This window comes from Geospiza fortis, unplaced genomic scaffold, assembly GCF_000277835.1.
Source record: "Geospiza fortis unplaced genomic scaffold, GeoFor_1.0 scaffold130, whole genome shotgun sequence".
Classification (NCBI taxonomy): domain Eukaryota; kingdom Metazoa; phylum Chordata; class Aves; order Passeriformes; family Thraupidae; genus Geospiza; species Geospiza fortis.
Genome location: NW_005054300.1, coordinates 16920174 through 16944163, shown reverse-complemented (window position 1 = coordinate 16944163; position 23990 = coordinate 16920174). Strand labels below are relative to the sequence as shown.

General features: G+C 38.9%; 1 protein-coding gene across 1 annotated transcript; it reads left to right on the top strand.

The window, feature by feature from the left end:
• Positions 1 to 5541: 5541 nt before the first annotated feature.
• MAT1A (methionine adenosyltransferase 1A) lies at positions 5542 to 22160 on the top strand. Its single transcript, XM_005417282.2, has 9 exons — positions 5542 to 5870; positions 12366 to 12443; positions 12943 to 13065; positions 14619 to 14731; positions 16300 to 16443; positions 17132 to 17353; positions 20296 to 20478; positions 20992 to 21125; positions 21409 to 22160. Exons 1-9 carry the CDS (start codon positions 5777 to 5779, stop codon positions 21509 to 21511), a joined length of 1194 nt encoding a protein of 397 aa, XP_005417339.1. The 5' UTR covers positions 5542 to 5776; the 3' UTR covers positions 21512 to 22160.
• The last annotated feature ends 1830 nt before the right edge of the window (positions 22161 to 23990 follow it).

Below are 23990 nucleotides of genomic sequence, written 5' to 3'. Positions count from 1 at the left end.
ATTATGCTATGCATTATTTACTAGATTAGTATTGAGTGTTTGAATAGATGTTTGCCTGTATCAAGCGGTTCAAGTATGTAAATATTTTCATTGCAAGCATAGAAGAGTTGGAAAACATATACTAGTAGTGTAGGAAACATACACTACTTCCTATGTTTCACATACACTACGCATAGTGAAGACTTGTAAAGGGTTTTGGTCCAAAGAAGTAACTACAGTTTTATACCAGATGAAGGAGAACTATGTTCCAGCATTGTTTCTTGAAAAAGTCAAATGTGCCTCAATTTAACCTAATGTTCCTTGTCAGGAAGCCAGAATTCACCAATTCCACAACTGTTCTTGCAGATAGGTTTCTGAAACCTAACTTCATGTACTAAAGTCAATATTTGTTTCAAAGTCCAAAGACCACCTGTACTGTAAACATCTATGAAACACTGCAGCAAAAACTGTTGGGTAATAGCTGTTTAAATGCATCAGTCTCTTTCCTAAGGTACTGAGGAAATCCTAATGGTTTACACTGATAATGTCATGAGACATGGGAAAGCAGAAGATCATCCAGAGCCCAAGCTGCTGGAAGCCAGCTGAGTTCCCTAGCCAAGCTGAGATAAAGATCTATGGCTGTAATGGGGTTTAGTCTGGGCAGGTGATCAGACCTGTCATTCACAGCTAAGAGCCCTAACTACTCCCACAGAAAGAAACTGTGGCTGCTGTGGATCTCATGTGTGATCACACCCCGTGCAAGTGAAATTAAGGCTTGTGCTTTGTTACATGTCAGATGACAGTCTTTCCCTAGCTAAACAACTGACCATAGCAGCTGGAAAAAACATCCAGTAAAATACATAGATGGCTTTTTGTAAGGTTTAAGGGAGATAATTTCTAATTAAGACTTTTCCATACCTGACTAAGGCCTAATTTTAACAATGAATGGGTGAATTTACTACATTTACTATGAGTATGAGCAAAATGGCTTATGAGTAAAATGCTACATATGTATGTTGTACACTGCTACATTTGCAAACTGAAACTTTTAATTGTGTGAGGTGAGTATGGAACAGGGCTCTATTTTTTCCCTTCTACCCTCTCATCATTTGTGAAGGATACAAAGAACTTGTGATTCTGTTGTAATATGCCTTCACCTAAGCATGTACCACAAACAAAAGCTTGTGCATTGCTCTACAGAGCTTATACCTTAAACAGGAAAGCTGCTAAAGACTAAAGGCAGGACTGATTATATACCAGCATGGTTTAATGCTGTTTAAATGAAGCAATAGTAACCAATCAGCAAATTGAAAACTTTAAACTTTAACTAATCTAGCTATTTTTGCACCACTTTTGGTACAACAAGGGTTATTTATGAAAAATGATTAGAAAAAAGACTTTAATTTATAGTTATCTTGGGATTGAGACATGAACTGCTAGTACTTTTATTAGGTGAATAAATTAAAAATTAATTTGTATTAATTTCTGCTAATTTTAAAGAAATAATGCTCCCAGTGAAATTAACACCAAGATATATTTTAACAAAAGCCCAATTTAACCCCAGTGTAGCTTTAATTATTTCCTAAAAGACTAAAAGTTGCCACTTCATGTATAAAGGCCTGGCACATATTACTTTATAACACGGCCATGAACAACCTGTTCATGTTGGTCCTGCTTTGAGCAGAAGGTTGGAATAGAGACTGTCCAGCTTTAAACATTGTGATTCAGTGAGGCATTGGAATAGAGAGTTTGAGGTCAAACAGGTGCAAAAAGGACAAGCACAGGGGAGAGAAGCCAAATTAATTATTTTCTCTCGTATTGGTAATAGAAGAACCTGGAAACACTTCTTAGGAAATGGAAGGGGTGGCAGTTGGGAGATGCAACAGAGGACCTCTCTGAAGCTGAAGTTACTGTGGAGTGGGGTAGATAGAATGCACACCAAGAAATTGCTCTGACTGTAATTGGTATTTACTCAAAAACTCATAAAATGAAAGGGGTGAATTGGTCATGGTCATGTGCAGGAGGTCCCATAGTCCAGTCTGGAGAAGGTGAAAGGTGAGATGAAAGAATAAATACTGGGTGATAAACACCCTTCTCAGGGCACACTACCTTCTTTCCTGCTACAATCACAACTTTTTTTATGCTCTGCAGTATTTATTTTACCCTGAATGTTTATGTGCCAGTGAAATCTACACCTGCATGTTTGGGAGGCCTTGAGCCACTCTCATTTTCAGATAATACTAGATAGAGGTAAGAGTTTTGAAGCAGGTGGGAAGCAAGTCTTGAATTCCCATGTTCAAACTCTATTACTTTGATCAGGTTTGTCATTCTTCATGTAAAGGAAATAAGCACATCTTAACCAATCTTCCTTATGTTAAGTCTAAAAATAAACCAAAACAGCTACCTTCCCCTAACATAAATGGCTAAGTCAAGGCTTTTCACCAACCAACCAAAAAGCCCTAGAGGATATTCCCATAAGGCTTGCAAAATTTATTGCTCATTTCCCATTGGAAAAAAAAAGATGGACTGCAGTAACTCCTTGAAAACACATTATTTGTATAATGCAAACTACTAATAGTAAAGAGCAAAAATTAAACTAGTATTAAAGCCGTTTTTGTAAACACCTGAAAAATTGTTTCCACAGGCATTAATTAGGAGTAAATTCCTTGCATGAAGTGAGAATAAAATAGCCAAGTAAGAAATTTAAACTATTAGCCTGTTAAACAGTTAACTTGGTAAAAATCAAATCTGAAGATAGAGGTGAGAGTACAAAACAGAAGCATTTAGGAAAACACTTTCCTACATGTTATTTGTATCCATGAACTATTCCTGTATATTGCTACATTTAAACATGTTTTGGTTCTTTAATGTAGTGGAATTGGAATTGTAAGTGCCTCTAGTAAAGTGTGTGATCTCTGCATATCAAGTCGTTATCCTTAACATTTGAAAGCTGTGATAAGAGAGAGAAATTTCACAGCTTAAGGAATGGTTTCCCCATAACTGATACTAGTAATACAATGATGGGCAATACAAGAATTATAAAGAGATTTCCAGAGAAACTTTATTAGGACTCAGTCCAGGTGAGTATGGCAATAAAGTTAATAGAAAATTTGGAATCCTGTTACATTGAGTGCTGAGTCATTATCAATAAAATGGAATAAGGAAAAATGCTGATGTCAATGCTCTTAGTGTCATCCTTTTTTTTTTTTTTTTTTTTTTTTTATAGACAGGAGTGCTATGCCAAAAAGACATGATGGTAAAACACTATCTTACCTTTTTTCAAATATTTAAAAAGTCAAATTGTCTGGGAAGAGAAGCCAAATTAAACATTACATAATCCTACAATGCATTAGCATTGGTCATGGATGTCCTAGAAGAGAACATGCTGAGGTGCCTCATGACCATAAAGCAAATGTATTGCACTTGATAGTAAAAGTACAGCTGGAAGAAGCTCAAATTGGAGGTTTTACACAAGTTAATGTGAAATGCAGCTGGGCAACATTTCTGGAGTACTAGTACTAGAGAGGCTTTTTAATGAAGGGTGACCCTCCAAAGGTCACAAGGACCAATGCATTTAACTAGAAAGAAGCAAGTGCAAAAAGAACTGTGAAAGCAAAATATACAGTGGTCCTGCAAACTCATTCCTCATGTATGTCAATACTTGTGCTCTTCAGCATTTTTAGAGCTTGTGGGTTTTTTATTTTTACATGTGATAAGAGAATTGTGCGAGTCCTGCATTCTCCTGAAGTGTTGCCTTAAAACCATGAATGCTGATTCCCAAACTACACTTTCTCTCCTTAACTGGCATTGAAAACCAAGGAAAAGCAAAACCAGAGGCAAGAGAGAGTGGAACTCACAGGCTAATGATAAGCAGTCTTGTCTGCTTTTGTTGGATGATTTTTTGTAGAATCAGAAAGAAAACTCTTTAATACACACAAAATCATTTTTTGTTTCATCCATTCCCATTGTGTCTTTTGGTGCCTCCATAAGGAAGAAGACAGTATTTGCATTTATGAATAATTGCATATCAATCATGCTATTTTACTTTAAAAGTCAATATCATTTTTGAATGTTACAGATTAACTGGGTTTAATACGGTTAGTTACTCTTTGGTCTTATTTGTTTGTTTTTTGTTTTTTTTTTTTTTACAAATTATATTTTTCTGCATGGTGTTAATGTGTAATTTATTCAGGCTGGGATAGTATCTTCACGTCAGTGGGATGACCACAGTTTACTCCAGAGAAATCTGTGCCTCATAATGTGTGTCTGATGTGTGAATTTGTGGAATTTAAGTGTAACCAGTACTCGTCATCCCTGAGATGAATTCTGTACAATAGAAAACCAATGAAGAGTATTCTAAACGAACGATTCCATGTCAGTGATTATTGGAGAGGGGCCAGTGCTGCAGCAGATTACTGGTGAACATTCACAGGCATTGGTTATTGTTTTCAGGAATGTAGGCAGAAAGTGAAAATTCTAATGAGTTCTTACATAAATATGTAGCAGTGAGAAATCTAAATCCAAGGAATCATCTTGGGGATTTTTTAATAATGATATTAATAATAACAGTAATAATAATGGCTAAGGGTTTGAAGTAAACTAAGTTATTAAACTGAAGAGTGGTAAGGAATTATTTTTTTTTCATAGACCAGTGCTTTTGTCAGAGATTGAGACTATAATGGTTTCTGTAAAGGAAATAAGGAAAATTACACATACTTATAATGGTGCAGTAGTGGTGGGCATTTTGTGGATCTGTCCCACAGGCATGTTTACTTGTTTTTTATATACTCACTTAAAGACACAGATACCCACAAAATGCCCTCTGCCTTCATACCTGACATACCATTAGCATATTCCAGACATGAGCCATTTGACTAGAAGAAATTCGCTGCAGCAGAACTGATCACTGAGCTCTGAGATGTGGCAGTTACTGTATTTACAAGGGTTATGGAATGTCATATGGGAATATGATACAAAAATATAATTAAAATGGACCTGTATTAATAGACGAAAGGACAGGGGAAAAGAAAAGAAAAGGCTGAAGGGTAAGCTCTGTGTAGCAGACTGTGAAGCAGCGTGGTGCTAGATCTTATCAGATGTTTTGTCTCAAATGTGCACAAAAAATGAATGAAAAAAAAATCATGAGGCAATTCTAGTTTTCTAGAGATGAAAAAGTAAAAGGAAAGTATGGTAATATGATGCAGAGCAACCTTCTTCTAGTCCTTCATTAGGAAAGACGTGAGTTTACACATTTTGTATCTATCCCTGCAAAACCACAACACAGAGTTGGAAGCACACCATAGATCCCAGAATCAGGGGAGAGCCAAAGAGAAAAGCAGCTGGCCTGAACTGTCACTAGCACTCCGGTATTACTTCATGCTCAGTGGAGCTGCTAAGATAACCAATCTTGCAGAGGTTGAATCCAGAGTGTTTCCAAGAAGTGAGTTAATTAGTGAAGTATCCTAAAGTTAACTAACTCCCCTGCCAAGAAATGGGCTCTTCCATTTTCCTCACATGATTATCTGGGCACTTTCACTTTTCCATATATAGGAGCAGCTCAGGCACTGACAGATCAGGCTAGGTAGGGATACAGACTTCAGGCACATGCATACTCCTTGCATGCAGGCACGGATGCAAGCACATGCTGCTTTCACACACTGAAATTCAAGTTAGCCCAAGAGGTAATAAGTGAAGACAGCAATAGTACTGCTGTTAGAGCCTTCTTAAACAGAAGGCACTGAAGGTAGAGCTCTCCAAGCTCCGTTTGTAATAGCCCATCAGGAGCAGCATCAGAGCCATGAATGGGCCGGTGGATGGTTTATGTGATTACACGCTTGATGATGAAGGGGCTTTCATGTTCACATCGGAGTCCGTGGGAGAAGGACATCCAGGTAAGAAGCCAGCTCTGCTAAAAGTCTAAAAAGTGTAATATTTTCATTTGAGGTGTTTTAAAAGCCTAAAGAATAATTCACCTGGTGTTAATCTTACTAGAGAAGTTATTTGTAACAGGGTGCTTTTTCTACTTTCTTTCTACTGGACTTTGTCCATACAGACTATAGAACTGCTATAACTAGAGTGCTTCCAACAGAAGTTTATGTGCTTTTGCAGGGTATATATTCAGCTGAGGAAGGCAGTGAGGTTTATGCTGCTCCTTCTTTTTCATCTAAATTTTTTTTCAGTATTCCTGTGGAGACACCACTGTATCTCTGACAGGCTCAAGTTTCACATATGGGTAAGAATGCATAGCTTGCTTCTCGAGTTCCATATCTTTATGGGCCCTGTGAAACTGTCCTGCACATATGGAGTGGTCTAAGACTGTCATCCATGACAGGAATATCCCTAGGTAGCCCATCTTAGAGCCTTTTTTTAGTGGTCCCAGCAGCTGTACAGGGCAAAGCCACCAATTTGCCCCCCGCCTCCCACCCCTTTCCATCATCTGATGCAATATATGGAATTGCTTAAGCAAATAGTGGACAGTTATTTGCTAAACTTTATGTATGGTCAGCAGAGATTAGTTCAATTTTATTGAAAACAAATATTCATCCACCATAAACATACACCTTATGTCAACAGCAACTGTTCCCTCAAGTGAGGCCAGGGGACAATGGGCTATTTGAGGTCCTGAAAAGTGTATTTGTTTTAGAAGCTGATTTGGTGGCCTGTGCTTTTTGCTGTAATAAGGTTTTTCATGTCTGTATTCATATTATGTGAGTGAATCATAAATGGATAGGATGATTCTATAGCACAGGATAAAAAGGTCAGCAATGAGAACTTTATGTCTATAGTTTGATACTCTTCTAGATTAACTTATTACTGCAGATCAAATCCATGGCTGATGCAATTGAGTACCTCTCCATCAATGTGAAGGCAACTACATCAGGTTAAACCAGTTGGGGTTCTTTCTGATGTAACACAGTCAGAAAATGATAGCCACGTTTTGTCCTTGGAACCTATGTCCCATGTCAAATTTATATATATTTACATCCAGTGTCTGTAGTGCTGTGGAGTTTCATGGGAAAAATCACATAATACAGTTGTGGTAATTTTACATGGATGATGTTATTTCCAAAGACAACAGGTCTCAATTTGTGCTACTCTCATCATTATTTTTTAATAATCTTGGGGCAAAAATAGGCATGTCTCAGAGCAGAGAGAGTTCAACTGAGTCCCCAGATTCAACTGAGTTCCTTGGTTTCTTTCCTTTACCAGTCTTTATCTCATTTCTTGTTTTAGCATTTGGCCAGCTTTTTAGTTCTTATTCACATTCCCTTCTTTCCTTCCAAACCCTCTCTTGAGTTTAAGGCCCATGAATGTTATTTCTCTCCTGTGCTGAAGTACAAGGCCGGCCCGTGAGAAACACAGTTACCACTTGGATATCCCGGCAGCTTCTCTCGCCCGGCAGAGCTTGCTGGGTCTCTGGGTGCTATGAGATACAAAGTACCAACCTGGGATATTTATTTTCGAGTGAGGGGAAACTGAAATTTACCTGGCTGTTTTCAAGGCTGTGATGCTTTCTTAAACAGCCTACTTCTTCACTTTGGGTACTGAAACCCCCAGTGCCTATGACAAAGGGAAGATAGAGATTTTCCAGATCAAAGGAGGACAGGCTGGCAGTAACTCTGGGTTGTCCTGCAAATTCTTTTTCCTGAGCATCAGCACTGGATCTTAATCATCTCAGTGACAGCTCTGGCCCCTGACAGCAAATTGATGACCCCTACATCCTGGCCAAGGCCCCTTTTCCCCTCTGTGGTTTTGCACAAGAGGTGTGGACATGCTACTAGGATTTTATCACCCAGGAAAATCTTGGCTATTTCTTAAAATGAGGCCCAGTGCCTGAGGCTGCAGTTGGGCTTCTGATGTTATCTGTAGCAATAGAATTTTATTGTGAGTTTTGATTTCCTCTGTTTATACAAAATGGAAAATTTGCGTGTTCTTGATTATTTCTCTTCCGTATGTGATAGTATAATTTTGCTAGAGGGCATTATGTGCAGTAAAGGTCCTGAACCAGATCTTTGTCTGGTGGAAATTTGAATTGTTCTGATTGTATTAGCTGAGTATTGAATGCTTTAATGGAGACCTTCTTAATGCACAAAGCAGGAGAAATTACATGCTTATTTATCTGAGTGTACAGAGAGCTGCCTTGTATCTGTGCAATGCCTAGAGCTGGGTGTCACTGAGAAGTCCAGATTCCATAGAAGCAAGTAATAGCTGTCAATAATTAACCTACAGGTATCATCTGTGCTCCCCAAAGACATCATAGAAGACTGTTTATGCCATCTTCTCACTCCAGATTCTTCAAAACTCCCTGGGCATAATATATGGGAATTCCTTCCAGATCTTTAATCATTTAGTAGTGTAAATTCCAAACTCTCTGAAGACTTACACATGACTTCTTCCTTTCAATATAATAATAAAAGCACACAGACAGAAGCATGAAAAAGATAACTCTTTTTTTTTTGGTGTCTATTTTGTCACTGCTCCATTTTCCTTACTCCTGTAGTGTCTGTCATGTTGCACAGGTTTCATGGTGCTTTGAAAAGCATTGTGTGTTTCTGTGCCCCACAATGTCCTACAGATGTCAAACCACCAAGGAGTAATTCCCTCCCCAAGCTGGAGTGGCTTCAGGTAGAACTGGCTGCAAACTGGCTGCCATTCAGTTTTCCAGAAAGTACTAAGGAATCTCTCTAAAAATCTAATACCAAACATCTTCTAAAAGCACCTTCAGATTTTCAGCCATAATAAAAGCATGTGTTTATCTTGTAGATGTTCACAGGGGAAAAAATCATGAAGGAAAAAACCCCAGAAAATGCAGATCTGTGCAGCATGTCTTATATTTAAGATTATATATACTTAATGATATGCATGATCCTTCAGTAAACTGCATTGAACAAGGAGAACAGCTGTACAAGACATTTGGACACTGCTAATATTGCAGTACCACTGCAGTTATCAACTAGCACTCCTCAAGGGTTCTTTTAAATAGGAAAAATGTACAGCACAATGCAGGTATTTGAAGACTTTCTAGTGAAAATCTTTTGTAGGAAAGCTGATTTTTTGATGAAATGCTTATGCTAAGTTTCTGCATTTATTCCCTGATTAATTTTTTTTAGCAGAAAACTGAGAATTGCTCTGTTTGCCATATTTTGAATATAAAAATTCACATTCTAGTTTAATTTTTTTCTCTTGATAAAAATAACATATCATTAAAAATAATGAATTTAATGTTTATGGTTACAGGTTTTGAAGAAAATCAGCCTTGCCATTTCAAATCTTCAATGTTTATTATATTTACTACACCATCAAAGCCAGAAGTTTGGCTGTACCACTTTGTTGTGCTTTGTGGAGTTTTGTTGAAAAAAATTTTCAGTTTTTACTGCTGTTCAAATTTTTTTTTTTGCTCTGTGTGGTGAGTCTGTGAAACTGAATTCCTGTGAAGGTTTTGAGAACTTTTGTTAGGCTCTTACATACTCTAGATTAAGGTAACAAACTTATGTCTAACTATCTGGAAAACTGTGAAGTTTCTTCTAATTATCAGAGATCACCTATGTGGTTGACCACCTCCTTTACTTCCTAGTATTACAACTGGGATTTTGAGTAGGGTTTATCATCAGCCTCCCCAGACTCATTTTATGGTTAGCAAGAGCTGTTCCATGGCTTGTTGACATTTCTGCCATAAGGCTGGGTCTGTGGGATGACTGGATTTCATGAAAAGAGTCTTGGCTGTCTAATACTTTTCTTGCTCAGTCATTTCAGATACTCCTTTTGCAATATTTATTCTATTGGATGGTAATTCATGACATGAAGGTATGCATGGACTGAATTCTGACCTATTAAATGGTTTTTTTAAAAAATTATAGTATCTCACCAGAGGTGTTCCATTCTGCTTTCCCTGTTTCTAAAAAAGAAGGGGAAAAAATAAAAAGGAAAAAATAATAGACAAACTTAACCTCTCACACTTAGCAGATAATGAGAGAAATGGGCCAGCTGAGATGAGAAGTTTAAGCAACATAATGGAGGGTGCACAAAGCCTGCTAAGCATTGCTAAAAATAGAATGCCTGGTTTTATTTTACACCATAGACCTTCACTAATAGACATGCCTTTACTTTAATGCATTCATCAGCCAATCATCCAGCTGGATTTCTCTTTCCTGTCTTGACAGACATATCTGTGTCTGGATTTGGATCTAGTTGCACTAGAACTGCTGATTGTTGCACCAACAATCAGATATGACATGTATTATCAAACTGATTTGCCTCAGACTATTTTTATGTAAAGGTATGCTCCAAGTATAGTAGATCAAATTATTCTAATCTGTTGTTTTAGTTTATTAGGCTCTCACCCTAATAGATGTTAAAGATTCTTTAACATCTATTAGATGTTGGGTTCTTCTCCAAAATGTAATCTGATCTGACCTTCATATATAGATAATAATATTTCATGCAAGAGCTCTTCAAACAAGCTAGTAAATGCCAGTTGAATTTCATTCATACCTTTTAAAAAGATAATTCTATTTTCATGTAGACATTTGAAGGATAAGGAATCCTGCATGCCTCTAGATGAATGGTTTCCATGGCTCTCACTCTTTTTAGATTCTCTCCTTTTTGAATCTTTATCTGTCTCTTGATTGATTTCATCCTGTAAGATAGACTTTTCTGATTTAGGGCATTCTTCTCGTTCTGTGCTAAACCTTCCCACAGTTTCCTAACACCCTTCTTGAGTGTTTTGGCAAGAATACATATAACATCCCAATGAGTGCCATACAGGGAACTTAGGCATGTGGGAGAGAGGCATCTAATGCAGGTGAGACATGCTTCATGTGGAGCAAGGGCAGCAATAAAGGTTCTTCACTGAAACTCTGGGAGGTGAAAAAAAGACTACAAAGCAGTTCCAGTCACTACAGTTTGCTGCTGGGTATTGGACCTGCACTAAGAAAGCCATCCTAACCCCAGTTGCTCTGTTGTCTCACCCAGTTAATAAATTGCATATTGTTCTCAATATTTCTTGCTTTTATGCTTGAAAATGTGGATATATGTCCTTATAAAATGAAAACTTTGATGAGAGCAAGCAAAGATACATTTTAATCACTCCTGCCACCTTTTTACCCAGGTTTGCTAAACAAGGTTCAGTTGGACATCTAATTAAATTGCAAGTCTGATTCCTGTTTGGTAATAATTGTCCCAAATTTAGTAATCCTTGTACAATTCTTGCAAGGCTGAAAGTTCCAATGCAGCCTACATTTGCTAATTGTTGTTTGTGTTCATTCTTTTTGTGTTTAAGTGGTGAGATGGGAGTGAATATGGGAGATAAGAGTGTCAGAATCACATTAGTTCTCCAGTCCTTGATTTGTCCCTCTTAGCTAAATGTACACCTTCTTCATGAAAATAAGTGAGAATTTATTTTGACTTGAGCTTAAGTGTATTAAAAGCCTCTAATGACAGACTCTTACAAAACATTGCTTTCCAACAGATTGTGTTGCACACAGCAAGGCAGGAGATTAATTTATTTTGCCACACAGCTTGTTATGTGAAAATCTAAAAGCAATACTAAATTTTTTTAAAGAACAATGAAATTAAATTATATAAGAATATTTACCATTTTCACATGGAAAACCTTGCTATGGGTGCTGCCCTTTTGTGTCCATTAGATTGGCTAGATTATTTGATTAAGATTCAATATTTGTTTTAAAGATTAGGAAAGAAACAAAGAAAAAGATAAAATATTATTATGAAAAGCTTCAACTGAAACCTTTGTATTTGGCATGTGACTAAAAGTTTACCTCAGGCAAACTGCAACTGGTAACCCCTTCTTTGCTGCTGTGTGTGTATTCCCTGTGCTGCTGTAGGTGGGTTGCAGGGATTATAGGAGGTGACATTGCCAGATGGTAGGAAGCAGTGACAAAAATCTACCCAAAACCCAGCCCTCCACTGAGCTGTGCATTATCTCTATTACTCTCAACACTTTCTCAGGCTTTACTACCAGTGTAGGTCAGGTACATTGCAACTTTCTGTTGGGGTGGTGGTGGAACATCCTCATTCCATTAGAGCACCACTGCTTTGCAGAGCTGGTGGTGCTGGAGAAGGAGAAAGCTGCAAATAAAACCTCTTAACCTCTCAGGTTATTCTGTGCATTAAACTCGTTTCACATCTAAGTGCAGAAAACTACAGATGAAGTTCTAGTTAGTTTACACTGGTAGGTAGATGCCCCACTGCATCTGCTGAGTTTGCTGGAAGGATGTTTAATATGTCTTTCTATTTAGCTACCTTAAAGATGCCAGTAATAAGCAATAAAAGAATTCCTTTCTGAAATACCTACTGAAAGTGATGCAAACAGTCCCTGTTCTGTATTGAGTGCTGTGGTTTTGAATCACAGCTTTGATGTCTTGCAGATAAAATCTGTGATCAGATCAGCGATGCTGTACTAGACGCCCACCTCAAACAGGACCCGAATGCCAAGGTTGCTTGTGGTGAGTTGTTTGCTGCTTTGCTTTAAGTCATCACAAAATCACATTCTTTTTTTAGGATATTTGCAAAGACCTAGCTCGTTTCAGTCTCGAAAAGTTACATAAGAATTTCAGTTTTCAAAAGGAGAGATGAGAAGAAACAGTAAAAGTTTTTGTGAAGACTGAAGAGCAAGCAGGCTGTAGAAGAGTAGAGCCATTGATTTTGTGTGTGAACTGAATTGTCCTGGAAGGAACAGGTTTGCATATCACTGAATCATGCTCAGTGTTATGACTTTCCCATTTGTAAATTGGACATATTAGTGTTTTCCTTGCTTTCAGACAGATGGCGAATATGAAAAGAATTTTTTATAGATGGAGTTGCATTGCTAAAAATATGGATAGAAAGGATTTACACTGTATACATCCAATAGAGCTCTCAAAATCAGCATCATCACAAACACAATTCTTTGTCTTAGTGGCTGGCTTGTTCTGCTATTATACTCCTGTTCTTATCTCTTTTCAGAGACAGTATGCAAGACAGGAATGGTGCTGCTCTGTGGGGAGATCACTTCTCGTGCTATTGTGGATTACCAGCGAGTTGTCCGAGATGCAATTAGACATATTGGCTATGATGATTCAGCTAAAGGTTGGTGGAAAAACTCATGAAAATGTGGAAGAGCAAGCAATAGGCAACTACAAAACAGGTCTGTCACCTCTTCCATACAGGGGCTTTAGGAAGCCTGACACAAAATTAATGTGCTGTGTGAAAGCTGCTTACATGGTGCCACATGATACATTTTCTGGCTTTACCTCAGTAAGTAAAAACCTTTTGTTAGTTAAAACTGAATTTGGAGTAGGCAGACTATGCTTTGAACTGTGGTATTTGGCCACAATAGTTAAATGCAACTTGAACCATAGAACCTACCACTCCTCCAAACTTGCAAGAACTTGACTCTTGGTTTTCATTTGGCAAGCTGGTTGTTGCACCTCGATGCAAAAGAGAGAGAAGAAACCTAGTTCATTTCATTGTACATTTGTATTTTTGTACTGCAGTAGCATTTAGAATTCCCAGGTGTAAAGGTGGTTGTCACTGCAGAGTGCTTTGCCAGCTCTGAATATCTCCTTTTACACTGAGCAGTGTGTGGTCCAGATCTAGGTAATGAGATATGCAAATGATAAAAAAGACAAAATGCTCTGTGCACCAGACACATTTCACTTTCTGATTTGCATGTATCTGTTTATACAGTAGAAATATTCCAAGTATTCTGTTACAGTGAAGTGTATCTTTTAAGAGCTTTTGGTTTACAAGCTGTTTACTGCAGCCCTTTGACTGCAATTAAATTTGCAGGAGGTTGCGATGGGAGAATATTACAGCAGCTCAGCTGCAGGTTGCCTGCACTGTCACACAACAGCAGTGCTTCCACAACACAGAGGCAAATCTAGGAGGTCATAAATCTCCTTTTTATCCAAACTGCCAACAATGATGAGGGGAAATTTGGTGACTCAGTAAAAAACAATTTCTAGAAGTAAAAGAACCCTAAACCAAACACTTATGTACAGAAATATAATTTTCTTTTCTACATAGCCTACTGAAAAGAGGGTGAGGAGCATTCAAGTGGATCATGTGCATATGGACATGTATATGTGTTGTACTGGCTGAACATGAGTTCGGTCAGCAGCTGTCAGTAGCTACAGTTCTAGGAAAGGTTGGATTTGGAGAAGCAAGTTGCTATTAATATACCAGATTTGTTGTGAGACCTGAATCTGGTGTTTTTCTGTTTGTGGTTCATGCAAAGTCCCATGAGATTTCAGTATGGACACTGCTTTGTACATATTACAAATAATGTGGAAAGAGCAGAGTCTTCACTCACTGAAAATCTCAGCTTCTGGGAATTCATGTAGAGGACTTCATTGGTATTCATTTGGGAGAGGCTCATGATCTGGATTGGATTGGCACAGAGTCAGTGCAAGAAAAAATAACAAGTAACAAGCAAGAAAGGCAACCCTATATATCCCACCCCATCCTAAAAAAGGTTTCAAGTGTGATATTGACAAAAATTTTACTAAAGAATAGCAGTTTGGTTTTGAGTTCTGGATGTGGTATCCTTCAGAACAAAAATTTTGTCCCCTGGTTCCAGGTTACTTTCCTTAATTATGACAGAAAGAGTTTAATTCACTGCTATTATTTTTTCCAAATAGGCTTTGACTACAAGACTTGTAATGTTTTAGTGGCACTGGAACAACAGTCACCTGATATTGCCCAAGGTGTTCACCTACACAGGAATGAAGAGGATGTTGGTGCTGGAGATCAGGTAGACGTAGCATCACATCTAAAATACCAAAGCTGTTTTAAGGAAAAAAGTTTACTCCATCTTAATGCCCTATTTTTTTACATCAAAACCCATGTCAAAGTATTTCCACACTTTCCTTTACTCCAGAATAAAACCCATAATTCTACTAAAACAGTTGGAGGTTCCTTGAGGGCAGACTTTAGTCTGGTGTTGTTTTAGCACTCCAGGCAAATCAGGAGAGCCCTGGCAGTTTGTAGTAGCTGAGGAGGTTCCCTTTAGAACTCAGCAAAGGTTTTTTGCTTATGTATCTCATGGTTTTATTGTGTAGTTTTAGGCTCATCAGACCATTCATCTTCAGACTTGCCATGTAATATGGAACAAACAAAGGATCTTTTCACATTCAAGGAGCTGTTGAGATTTTGTGCAGCAAAACATTAGGTGATGTTTCACCTGCCCTCAGCAGTAGTACAATAAATACCAGAGTACATTTAATTCTCACTTATTCCCAGAGGCAGCTCTTGTAATAGGTGCTCCATGTAATTAAGGCTGTCTAAACTGAGTTTCTCTGAACTAAAGAACACATGTAGGCATTTATGGTGTGTTCTCAAGAGAGAGATACTGGCATAAAAATTAATGTGACTGTTGCCATATGAGTTAATTCAACATTTACTAGTTATCATTAGAAGTGATATCTAGTTTATATGAGTGATGTTGAGAACTTTAAGTGCAAGAATCAGAGTTCAGGAGCCAAGGAAATATTGTTAAAAAATCCCTTGAGGACTAAATTGAAATGATTTCCTGCTGTCATGGGGACATGAGATCTCTTTACATAAGATGAAAAGAGATTTGACTTTCTTTGACACTTTGATGGCCTCACTTTCCATTTGATGCAAGTGCCTTCCTGTCTTTTTTCCCCTTTTTTTTCCCCCCACAACATACACTGGATGAGGAGAAAGAAAATGCTGCCAATTCTATTTAGCAAATGATAATCTGATGCAGGGAACATGACAGAATAATAAAATTAATATATAACAGTATGAATATAATATATAACAGTAGAAGCTGTGACTCTAAGCATGTGGCATTGAAAAATCTGAGGCAGGTGCCTTAAACTGTTTGAAGGGTATGTCCTTCATGGAGTGCTCACACCCCATTCCACTGAAATTTCAGATGTGAGCTGCAATAAGCATAAGTGTGTCTGTATTCATACATAAAAGCCTCTGGAACATTTCCAGGGTACTGAAAACATCTTTCCCATGGCAGAATAGTCCTGAAATATTTTCTCCAGCAGATTTTATTTTTCTGTGAAAGAACCTATTGGGTTTTTTCAGATGTCTTCATTTTTGTTGAGGTTTCTAGCTCAACATGTAAGCCTTCAGGCTAGTGAAAAAATTCTAGGAACACGGTCTGCTTCTCATTACACTGTAACATGTTGGAGCCTGATCTGAATTTTGGCTTCTTGCACTGTGATGTAAAACAGTAGAAAGTAAACCTGAGGATACTGCTGACTCTTTGCTTCAGATGAAATCTCATTGCCTTTGGTTGTGGTGCCTTTAACAGTGATTGAAGTATGTTCTCTCCTCCTGCAGGGTTTGATGTTTGGCTATGCAACAGATGAGACAGAGGAATGCATGCCCCTAACAATTATTCTCGCTCACAAACTGAACGCCAGGTTAGCAGAGCTGAGGCGCAGTGGAGAGCTCCCTTGGCTGAGGCCCGACTCTAAGACACAGGTAAATACTGCAGGGGATTGCCCAGAATGTTGGAAACCAGCACCTTGTCTTTCCAGAAATACTGAAATTTTTTTAAGGCAGCAGTTGATGTGTTTCAGCCTATCAGGATTACCTACAAAGAGCAGATGAAGCTTTTCCACTGCTTGTGACATTGACTCTTGGCTGTTGGAAAATGTTTAACTTGTCTCAGAGCACTCCACCACCTGCCACTGAAGGGACATTTAACCCTTCAGAACTAAAGTGGTTTGTGCTTGTTGGAAAAGTGACATCCAAAGGATGTTAAAGGATGTCAAAAGTGACATACAAAGGATTTATTTGTATTTAGGGGTTCAGGCTGACATCAAGATACACCAAGAACATAAATTTCTGAGGCTTGAGAGTTTTGAAGGAAACCACGCCTGAAAGACATATTTTGGATGATTTCATAGAGAATCAAGTTGCCCTTATTGAGTTGGGTTTTTTCTATTTTTTTTCCAATTTTTTCTTTAGCATAGCAAAAATTCAGTGAGGAAATAGGAAATAGGCTTCATTTTTCATACCTTGGCATCACTGTGAGCAGTGATCACTCTAACATCAGTACTGACATTTTGCTACAGTTTTTGGGATAGGCTGCGTGACATTTGACGGATCCCACTAACACATTTACAGTAGCTCTGATGTTTGCTCCCTCTGTCCCTGTGTGCCCCAGGTGACAGTCCAGTACATCCAGAAGAACGGGGCAGTGATCCCCGAGCGTGTTCACACCATTGTGATCTCGGTGCAGCACGATGAGGGCATTTCCCTGGAGAACATGCGCAGGACCCTGAAGGAACGCGTCATCCAGGTCGTCGTCCCTGCCAAATACTTGGATGACAAAACTGTTTATCACCTTCAGCCCAGCGGACGTTTTGTATTTTGGTGGTCTTATGAGGTTGCCTTTCCCTGTATGTGTGTCTTCAATGCTCAGGTTTGGCATCTCTGTCCCAGGGTAAGGAGTAAGCTGCCCAGTGGAAGACTTTTCCTGCAGCTGGATGTGGGAGAAGGGCTCAGGGTTTCACATGTCCTATGCCAAAGTAACCTTTGAGGGCCTGGTGATACTGTACATGTGTTGTGACCAGGCAGGCAAGTCTGCATCCAATCTTTCATTGCATACAGAGTGTACAGCCCAGTTCTGGATTTTCAAAACCCTCTGGGAACCAGCACTGAGACCAGCAGTCCTTCCTCATGGGAAGCATTTCTTACAGAGAGATGGACAAGAGAAGCTTTACTTCTCTTACTGTGAACCTGCTTTTCAGATCTGCATAGCTCTCACTGTTCTGTCTGACACCAGTAAGAGCTGAAGGTGTTCATCTGTCCTGAAAATCAGCCCCAATAAGGCTTCTTCCAGTGAGAAAATAAATGTTCCTTTTATTTTTAGGCAGTGCAGGAGATGGGATTTACAATTTGATCCTGTTCTCACCAAAGTCAGGAAGAACTTCCACTCTCTGTAGGATCAGCAGTTCTGAAATTTAGTTTTTGAAAACAAATTTACCATTGTGAATGTTTTAATCTTCAGATGCCTTCAGAAATATCACAACAAAACTTCAAAGCTCCTTCCTGAAATTAGGTTCGATTTTAAAACAAATCCAAGTAGACAGCATTTTCCCTTTATTTTACAAATTCATTCACTTACTCAAATTTTCTAGAATTATTTCTAAGGCACTCTGTCTTTTTACATTAGTACCAGGTAATAGGTAGGAATATATTGAGACTTATCATTATAATTATTGATTCTACAAAAAAAAAAGTATTTTTATGCAGCTGAATGGGTTGTATCGCTGTAATTTTGTGTATCATTGACATCCTAGGCTATGTGCAAAAGGAGAGTCAGTCTTGAGCTGTAACTTAGAGTGAATGAACCAAGGCAGCAATCATAGCTACATAGAAAAAGAAGGCTACACACAGGAAAATTTTTATGTGTGCAGTGAAGCGCACCCATTAAAAATGTAAATCTTTCAGGTGTGTACTGAACTGCATCCATTTTAAAACGTACTATAGTTACAAGTGATAAGCCAGCCAGGTATTCCTTGCTGCTCTTGTGCTGGAGCTGTGTTGCATATGTTTGCACATACAGACTGAGAAAAGTCACAGTGTCCATTTACAGCTGTTTAAACTTGGGCTAAGTTTGCTCAGTATGGGTCAATTTGCCTATGTGTCCATGACCTTCCAACTGCTATCATCACTTGTGCAATTTACAATGGCATTGCAGCATAGAAATAACTATTTCTCCTCTTGACTTTACCAGCTTTAGCTTTCTGCTTATTTCTCAGAAGAGCTTTACTCAGTTTTATTTTTAACAAAGCTAGCTACAGGAGACTGTCTTACCTCCAGCTCAATTCACCTAAGGAAGATACAGATATTTCACTTAGGATTTTTGTCTTATGTTTTTGAGAGTGGTGGGACCTTGAATTCTGGCTATGGCAAAAAAATTAGGTTTGCTGCTGTCATCGTTTTCCTATCAGCAGTACCTGCTGGTGTGATGAGGAAAGACCTTACAGCTCACCACAACAATGACTTCCCCACACTTTACAAGTGCATTTGTACTTGTTCAGCTCCTTTGAAACAAGGGGTGGGTTTTTTTGCCTTTCACATGTCCGTTTATTCTTCCTCTCACTCAGTTCTGCAGCCAAGTCATGGTGGCATGCAAGGTGTTCTCATTGCAACTGTCTGCACCATCAAAAATTGAGGTTTGAGGCAAGCAGAAAAACCCAAGGACAGGATCCTGTAATACATGCTCAGCTATCTAAAATCCAGAGTTATGTCTCAGTGCTTTCTTAGCAGAATGGAACAAACAGTGCCAAAGGTTTACTTCTGTGTATATGCAGTCTTTCTAAGAAAAACCTGGACTCCCCTCTTGTGTTTGCCGTGCAAACATTCCAGCAGTTGAATTTCAGTGACATGATGTTCTGAGGCAAAGAATTTCAAATCTGCCTGCACAGGTGGCAGTGGAATTTAAAATTTGAACATGTTTTCTTCAAACCAGAAAGCTTAAAGATTTAGTAAATTGCAGGGGTCAGACAATTAGTCTGGTATTGATCAGCTAACCCACATCAAATGAAAATATGAAGCACTTGTGAGGAGCAGTCAGGATTGCTGTAGGCAACCAGAATATTATCTGTTCTTCCTTATTTAATATTTTAGAATATTCATCTATAAGTATCTGTTCTTAGAAAGAAATAATCCTTTCTCAATTACCTATGACTGCCTAGTACTCCATACCCGTTGTGTACAGTTCAAATTAGACTATAAATATTTTGGGGTAGGAAATGCAGTTTTTAGCACATATATCACAGTCTCTGATACTGCACTGGAAGTGCTGGGTGCCACTGTCTATGTGACCATCTATAAGGTACCATTGACATACATTTGACTGTAAATAGAAAAAGAATCTACTATTTAATATTCAGACAATTTGTGATTTTGGCTAAAAGATAGGAAAGGCTGGATTTTTTTCATATTTTAAACAGTGTGAAATCTCTCAATAGCTCCTTTATGGCACATAGTGTTTTAACAATATTCCGTAATATGTTGGGATGCTTAGTAGATAGTTTCTAAATCAAAGCTTCCATATTTCCAATTAAAACAGGCAGTGCATGCTGTAGTTATCTGGGTGTAAGCCTGTTGGCTTGATTCACCAAACAAATTTGTGAATGGCTTATCTTGAGAACCTGGCTTTAAAGAACAACTACAGACACTGCTGTACCTTGGTGAGACAACCTCATTCCTTCAGCTATCCCCCAGCAATGCCTGTGCGGTCAACTTGCCCTGAGGGCATGCATAGCCTTGTTTGAGGCTGAGTGGATGTGACATGGAGCACTTCTGTCCCTGGCTCAGGGTGACGCCGGTGTCACAGGGAGGAAGATCATCGTGGACACCTACGGCGGCTGGGGCGCGCACGGTGGCGGCGCCTTCTCTGGCAAGGACTACACCAAGGTGGACAGGTCGGCCGCCTACGCCGCCCGCTGGGTGGCCAAGTCCCTGGTGAAAGCTGGGCTCTGCCGCCGTGTTCTGGTCCAGGTATGCCCTGCTGAGGGTGTTGCTGCTCTCAAAACCATTGTCCCTTTCTAGATTCTCTTTGAATGCCCATGGTACGAACCACCGTAGTAGAAGTGGTCTTGGAGATGGTTTTGTGGAGAAAGGAAGACTTGATGCTTGGTTCAACCCCACTGTAATGTCACTAATAACCAGCTGGCTTCTTGAAACTGAAACTTTGCAGTTAGCTTTTTGGCTATTTTATTGGCTATTTTATTGGCTATTTTTCCAGATATTTGTTGAGCCCTCAACCCTCTGACACTCGGTCATTGAAATGAGCATGGGGTGACTGGATAATTAGGGAGAAAGTAATCCAGAGGCCTCAGCATTTTCAAAGTTTTCTTTTTTCTATAAGTACAGATTGTGCAAATATGCTAAGTGAAGGAGAGGCCTTAGTTTTCCTAAGATGATTAATAAATTAATGCTTTCTTCTGCTGCCCAGTGTTGCCCCGAGGTGCTGTGTTTATTGGCTGACTAAGGCACCTTTTTTCCCCACAGGTTTCTTATGCCATTGGGGTTGCTCATCCACTGTCTATTTCACTGTTCACTTATGGAACTTCCCAAAAAACAGAGAAAGAGCTGCTGGATATTGTGCACAAAAACTTTGATCTTCGGCCTGGAGTCATTGTCAGGTAAAGAAACACACAGAAAGGAAAATATCCCAGCATCTGCACCCAATAAATGATTTATTGCAAAATCTTCAGCTGTTACGGAAAGTTTGGCCTTGTATAGTATATGGAAGTCAAATAAAACAGCTTTTGCATTCCAAGAACTTTAAGTTACTTTGCTCTGATAAAAAGGTATCTTTTGGTTTACCAAAGGAGTTTAAGATTATTTCATCTTTTCCACCTAATAATAGTTATCATGAAATATCTTAATATGAAAATTTTTTCCTTGTTTTTATTATACACACAGGGATCTGGATTTAAAAAAGCCCATTTACCAGAAGACTGCATGTTATGGTCACTTTGGAAGACAGGAATTCTCATGGGAAGTGCCTAAAAAACTCGTGTTTTGACATTAGTGACATGTCACCTTTTAAAACCAGAAAGGAAGACCACTAATGAAGAGGATGCTTCTGAAAATCAAATTTGACAGCTTTATATTCAACATAAGGAATTTTAGATTTTAACAGGAAAGAAAGAAAAGGTTATTTTCTTGGAAATTGATTTTTTTTTAACCCTCAGTGTCTCTCATTACCTAAGATATAATGGACAGAGTCTGTTTTTTTAATCAGCATAAGACAGCAAAATACAGTTTACTTTTAACTGCTGCTCTGTTGGTTCTTTGGATAAAGACAAAGTGTGACTCAGGTACTCAAACCAAAAGCTGAACCTCAAACCTTTGATGGGCAAAGGTGAAGATGACTTTCCCAACTCTGACTAAGGATCAGCAGATCTGTTGCTTCTGATTAGACAATGGGAAATTCTGGGGTCCAATTTCCTTACTGGAGTTAGCAATGCATACAGCTGGGGGCTGCTTTGATGGGAGAAGGCTGAATAGCACCTAACAGTATCTTTGCCTCTTTTATAAAACATGTTAACATACGTGTAATATTTAAATCACCTTCAGTGCATATGTGCTGTTACTGTCGTTTCAATTACCTGTGTTTTTGAAACATAAGTGCTCTCCTACAACACAACAATCATAGAATAAAAAGCTTTTTCCTACCATGCATGTAAAGGTATATCTTTTTCTATGTTTTTTTTCAATGCTGCTGTAAAATGGTCCATCTCAACTCAGCTGCTTCTATTCTTGTAGGAATTTAGTTTACCAACATAATTGAATTTTTTTTGGTTTTGAAATAGTTATATGCATTTTCCTGTTAATAGGTGTATGATCACTCTTAAGTCCTTGTGATTAATGGAAATTCAGTGAAAAAGTATTAGATTTTTATTTGTAACTCTTAGGTTATGAGACCACGTTTGTCTTCTGTGATAGTTTTGTTTGTCAGTGGGCAACAACTTAATCCTCCATGCAAGGGTTGCCTGTGTATGGCCCCCAAGAGGGACTTAATGCTTTCAGCCAGCATTCTGGGAAATCTGTACTGGAGAAGTGCTGCCACCCCGTGTTTATCTCCTAAATAAATGTCTCCATACAGCGCCTCCCGAACAGACGTGGTGGTGGAAAGAAAGTACCTGTGATGAACATTAAAGAAAAAGCTGCCATTTATTCCTTTCAAGTATGTCACAAACACAATTTCTATCTAGTCAAGCCAGAGGTCTCTCCACTTTTATGAATTGTGCTAATGTGCTCTGTGTTGAGATAAACAGGTTTGTGTGTACCTTCTGATCTCCCAAGGACTTTCCACATTAATCAGTGGGCCTCCTTGGGTACTCACCTGGGTACATTTTGGCAGGAAAATATCTTAAGGACCACCTACATCTTAGTGAATGAACTGGCAAGGATTTCCCAGGGCCTGTTTTCCTGGCTGCATATTGCTTATCTTCCAAGGAATATGGAATATGCGTGTGTCAGCCTCAGCAAGGTAGCTGTTTGGAGCTCCAGGTCATAATGTGTACACTACAACCAGCAGAAGTAAGTGAATGAAATATTAATAAAAACAAATTGATAAAAAACAAAATAAAAAATAATTTAAAATTAATTAAGAAATAAAAAAATGTTTCATAACATGACATGAAAACAGAAGGTCTGTGCTCAACAACAAGAAACAGCTGCAGACAAAAGGAACAGTTCTGCTCAGGTGGTGACAATAACAACCATTAAAGGTTTGTTGGAGGGGAGGAGGGCTCGGCAGCGTGTGCAGGTGTGTGACAGGCTGTGACTCTGAACCCTGCATTGCACACATGGGTCACACCCCCTAGGACAATTGGATTAATCTGCTAGTAAATGTGCGGGGTAGGAAAGGTGGAACTTTTCTGGCAATTTTGCTATTCAGCTCTTCCCATAAATGGATTTAAGCACATGAGGTTCATGGCTTCATAAAAAAAAAAAAAAGAAAAAAGAAATTAGCCAAACTCTGGATGCTACAGGATACAGATCATAATCCATTGTTTCAAATCTGTTGTCGTTTGCTGTTCTGAGCTTTCTCTTGGAGCATGACATACAAGTTAAGGCATTATTATGTCTACTTTATCAAAGTGTGTTTGTGTGTGTGTGTGAGAGAGAGAGAGGGGCAAACACAGACAGATGGGAAGGTGGTGAGACAGCCAGAGCATGCAAGAGTGTGCATACACTAAACATGTTTACAGTAACCAGTTAATCTGAAAAGTTCCCGGTGGAGCTGGCAGCAGCAGAGCCAGTCTGCCTCAGTGCCCTAACGAGGACATGCCCTTGCCCTCCCCTGACTGTTCTGGCAAGCTCTCCTGTGCTTCCCAGCAAGTGGGGCAGTGTGTGCCTCCCCTTAATCCCTGATCCCAGCACGGCCGGGGACTGAGCACAGGGTGAACAGCCAGCCACACACAGGCACATAGCCCTGTGCCTGACTGCGGGGCTTTGCTCTGAGGCACCACAAGCAACAAGCAATTACCCGTGGT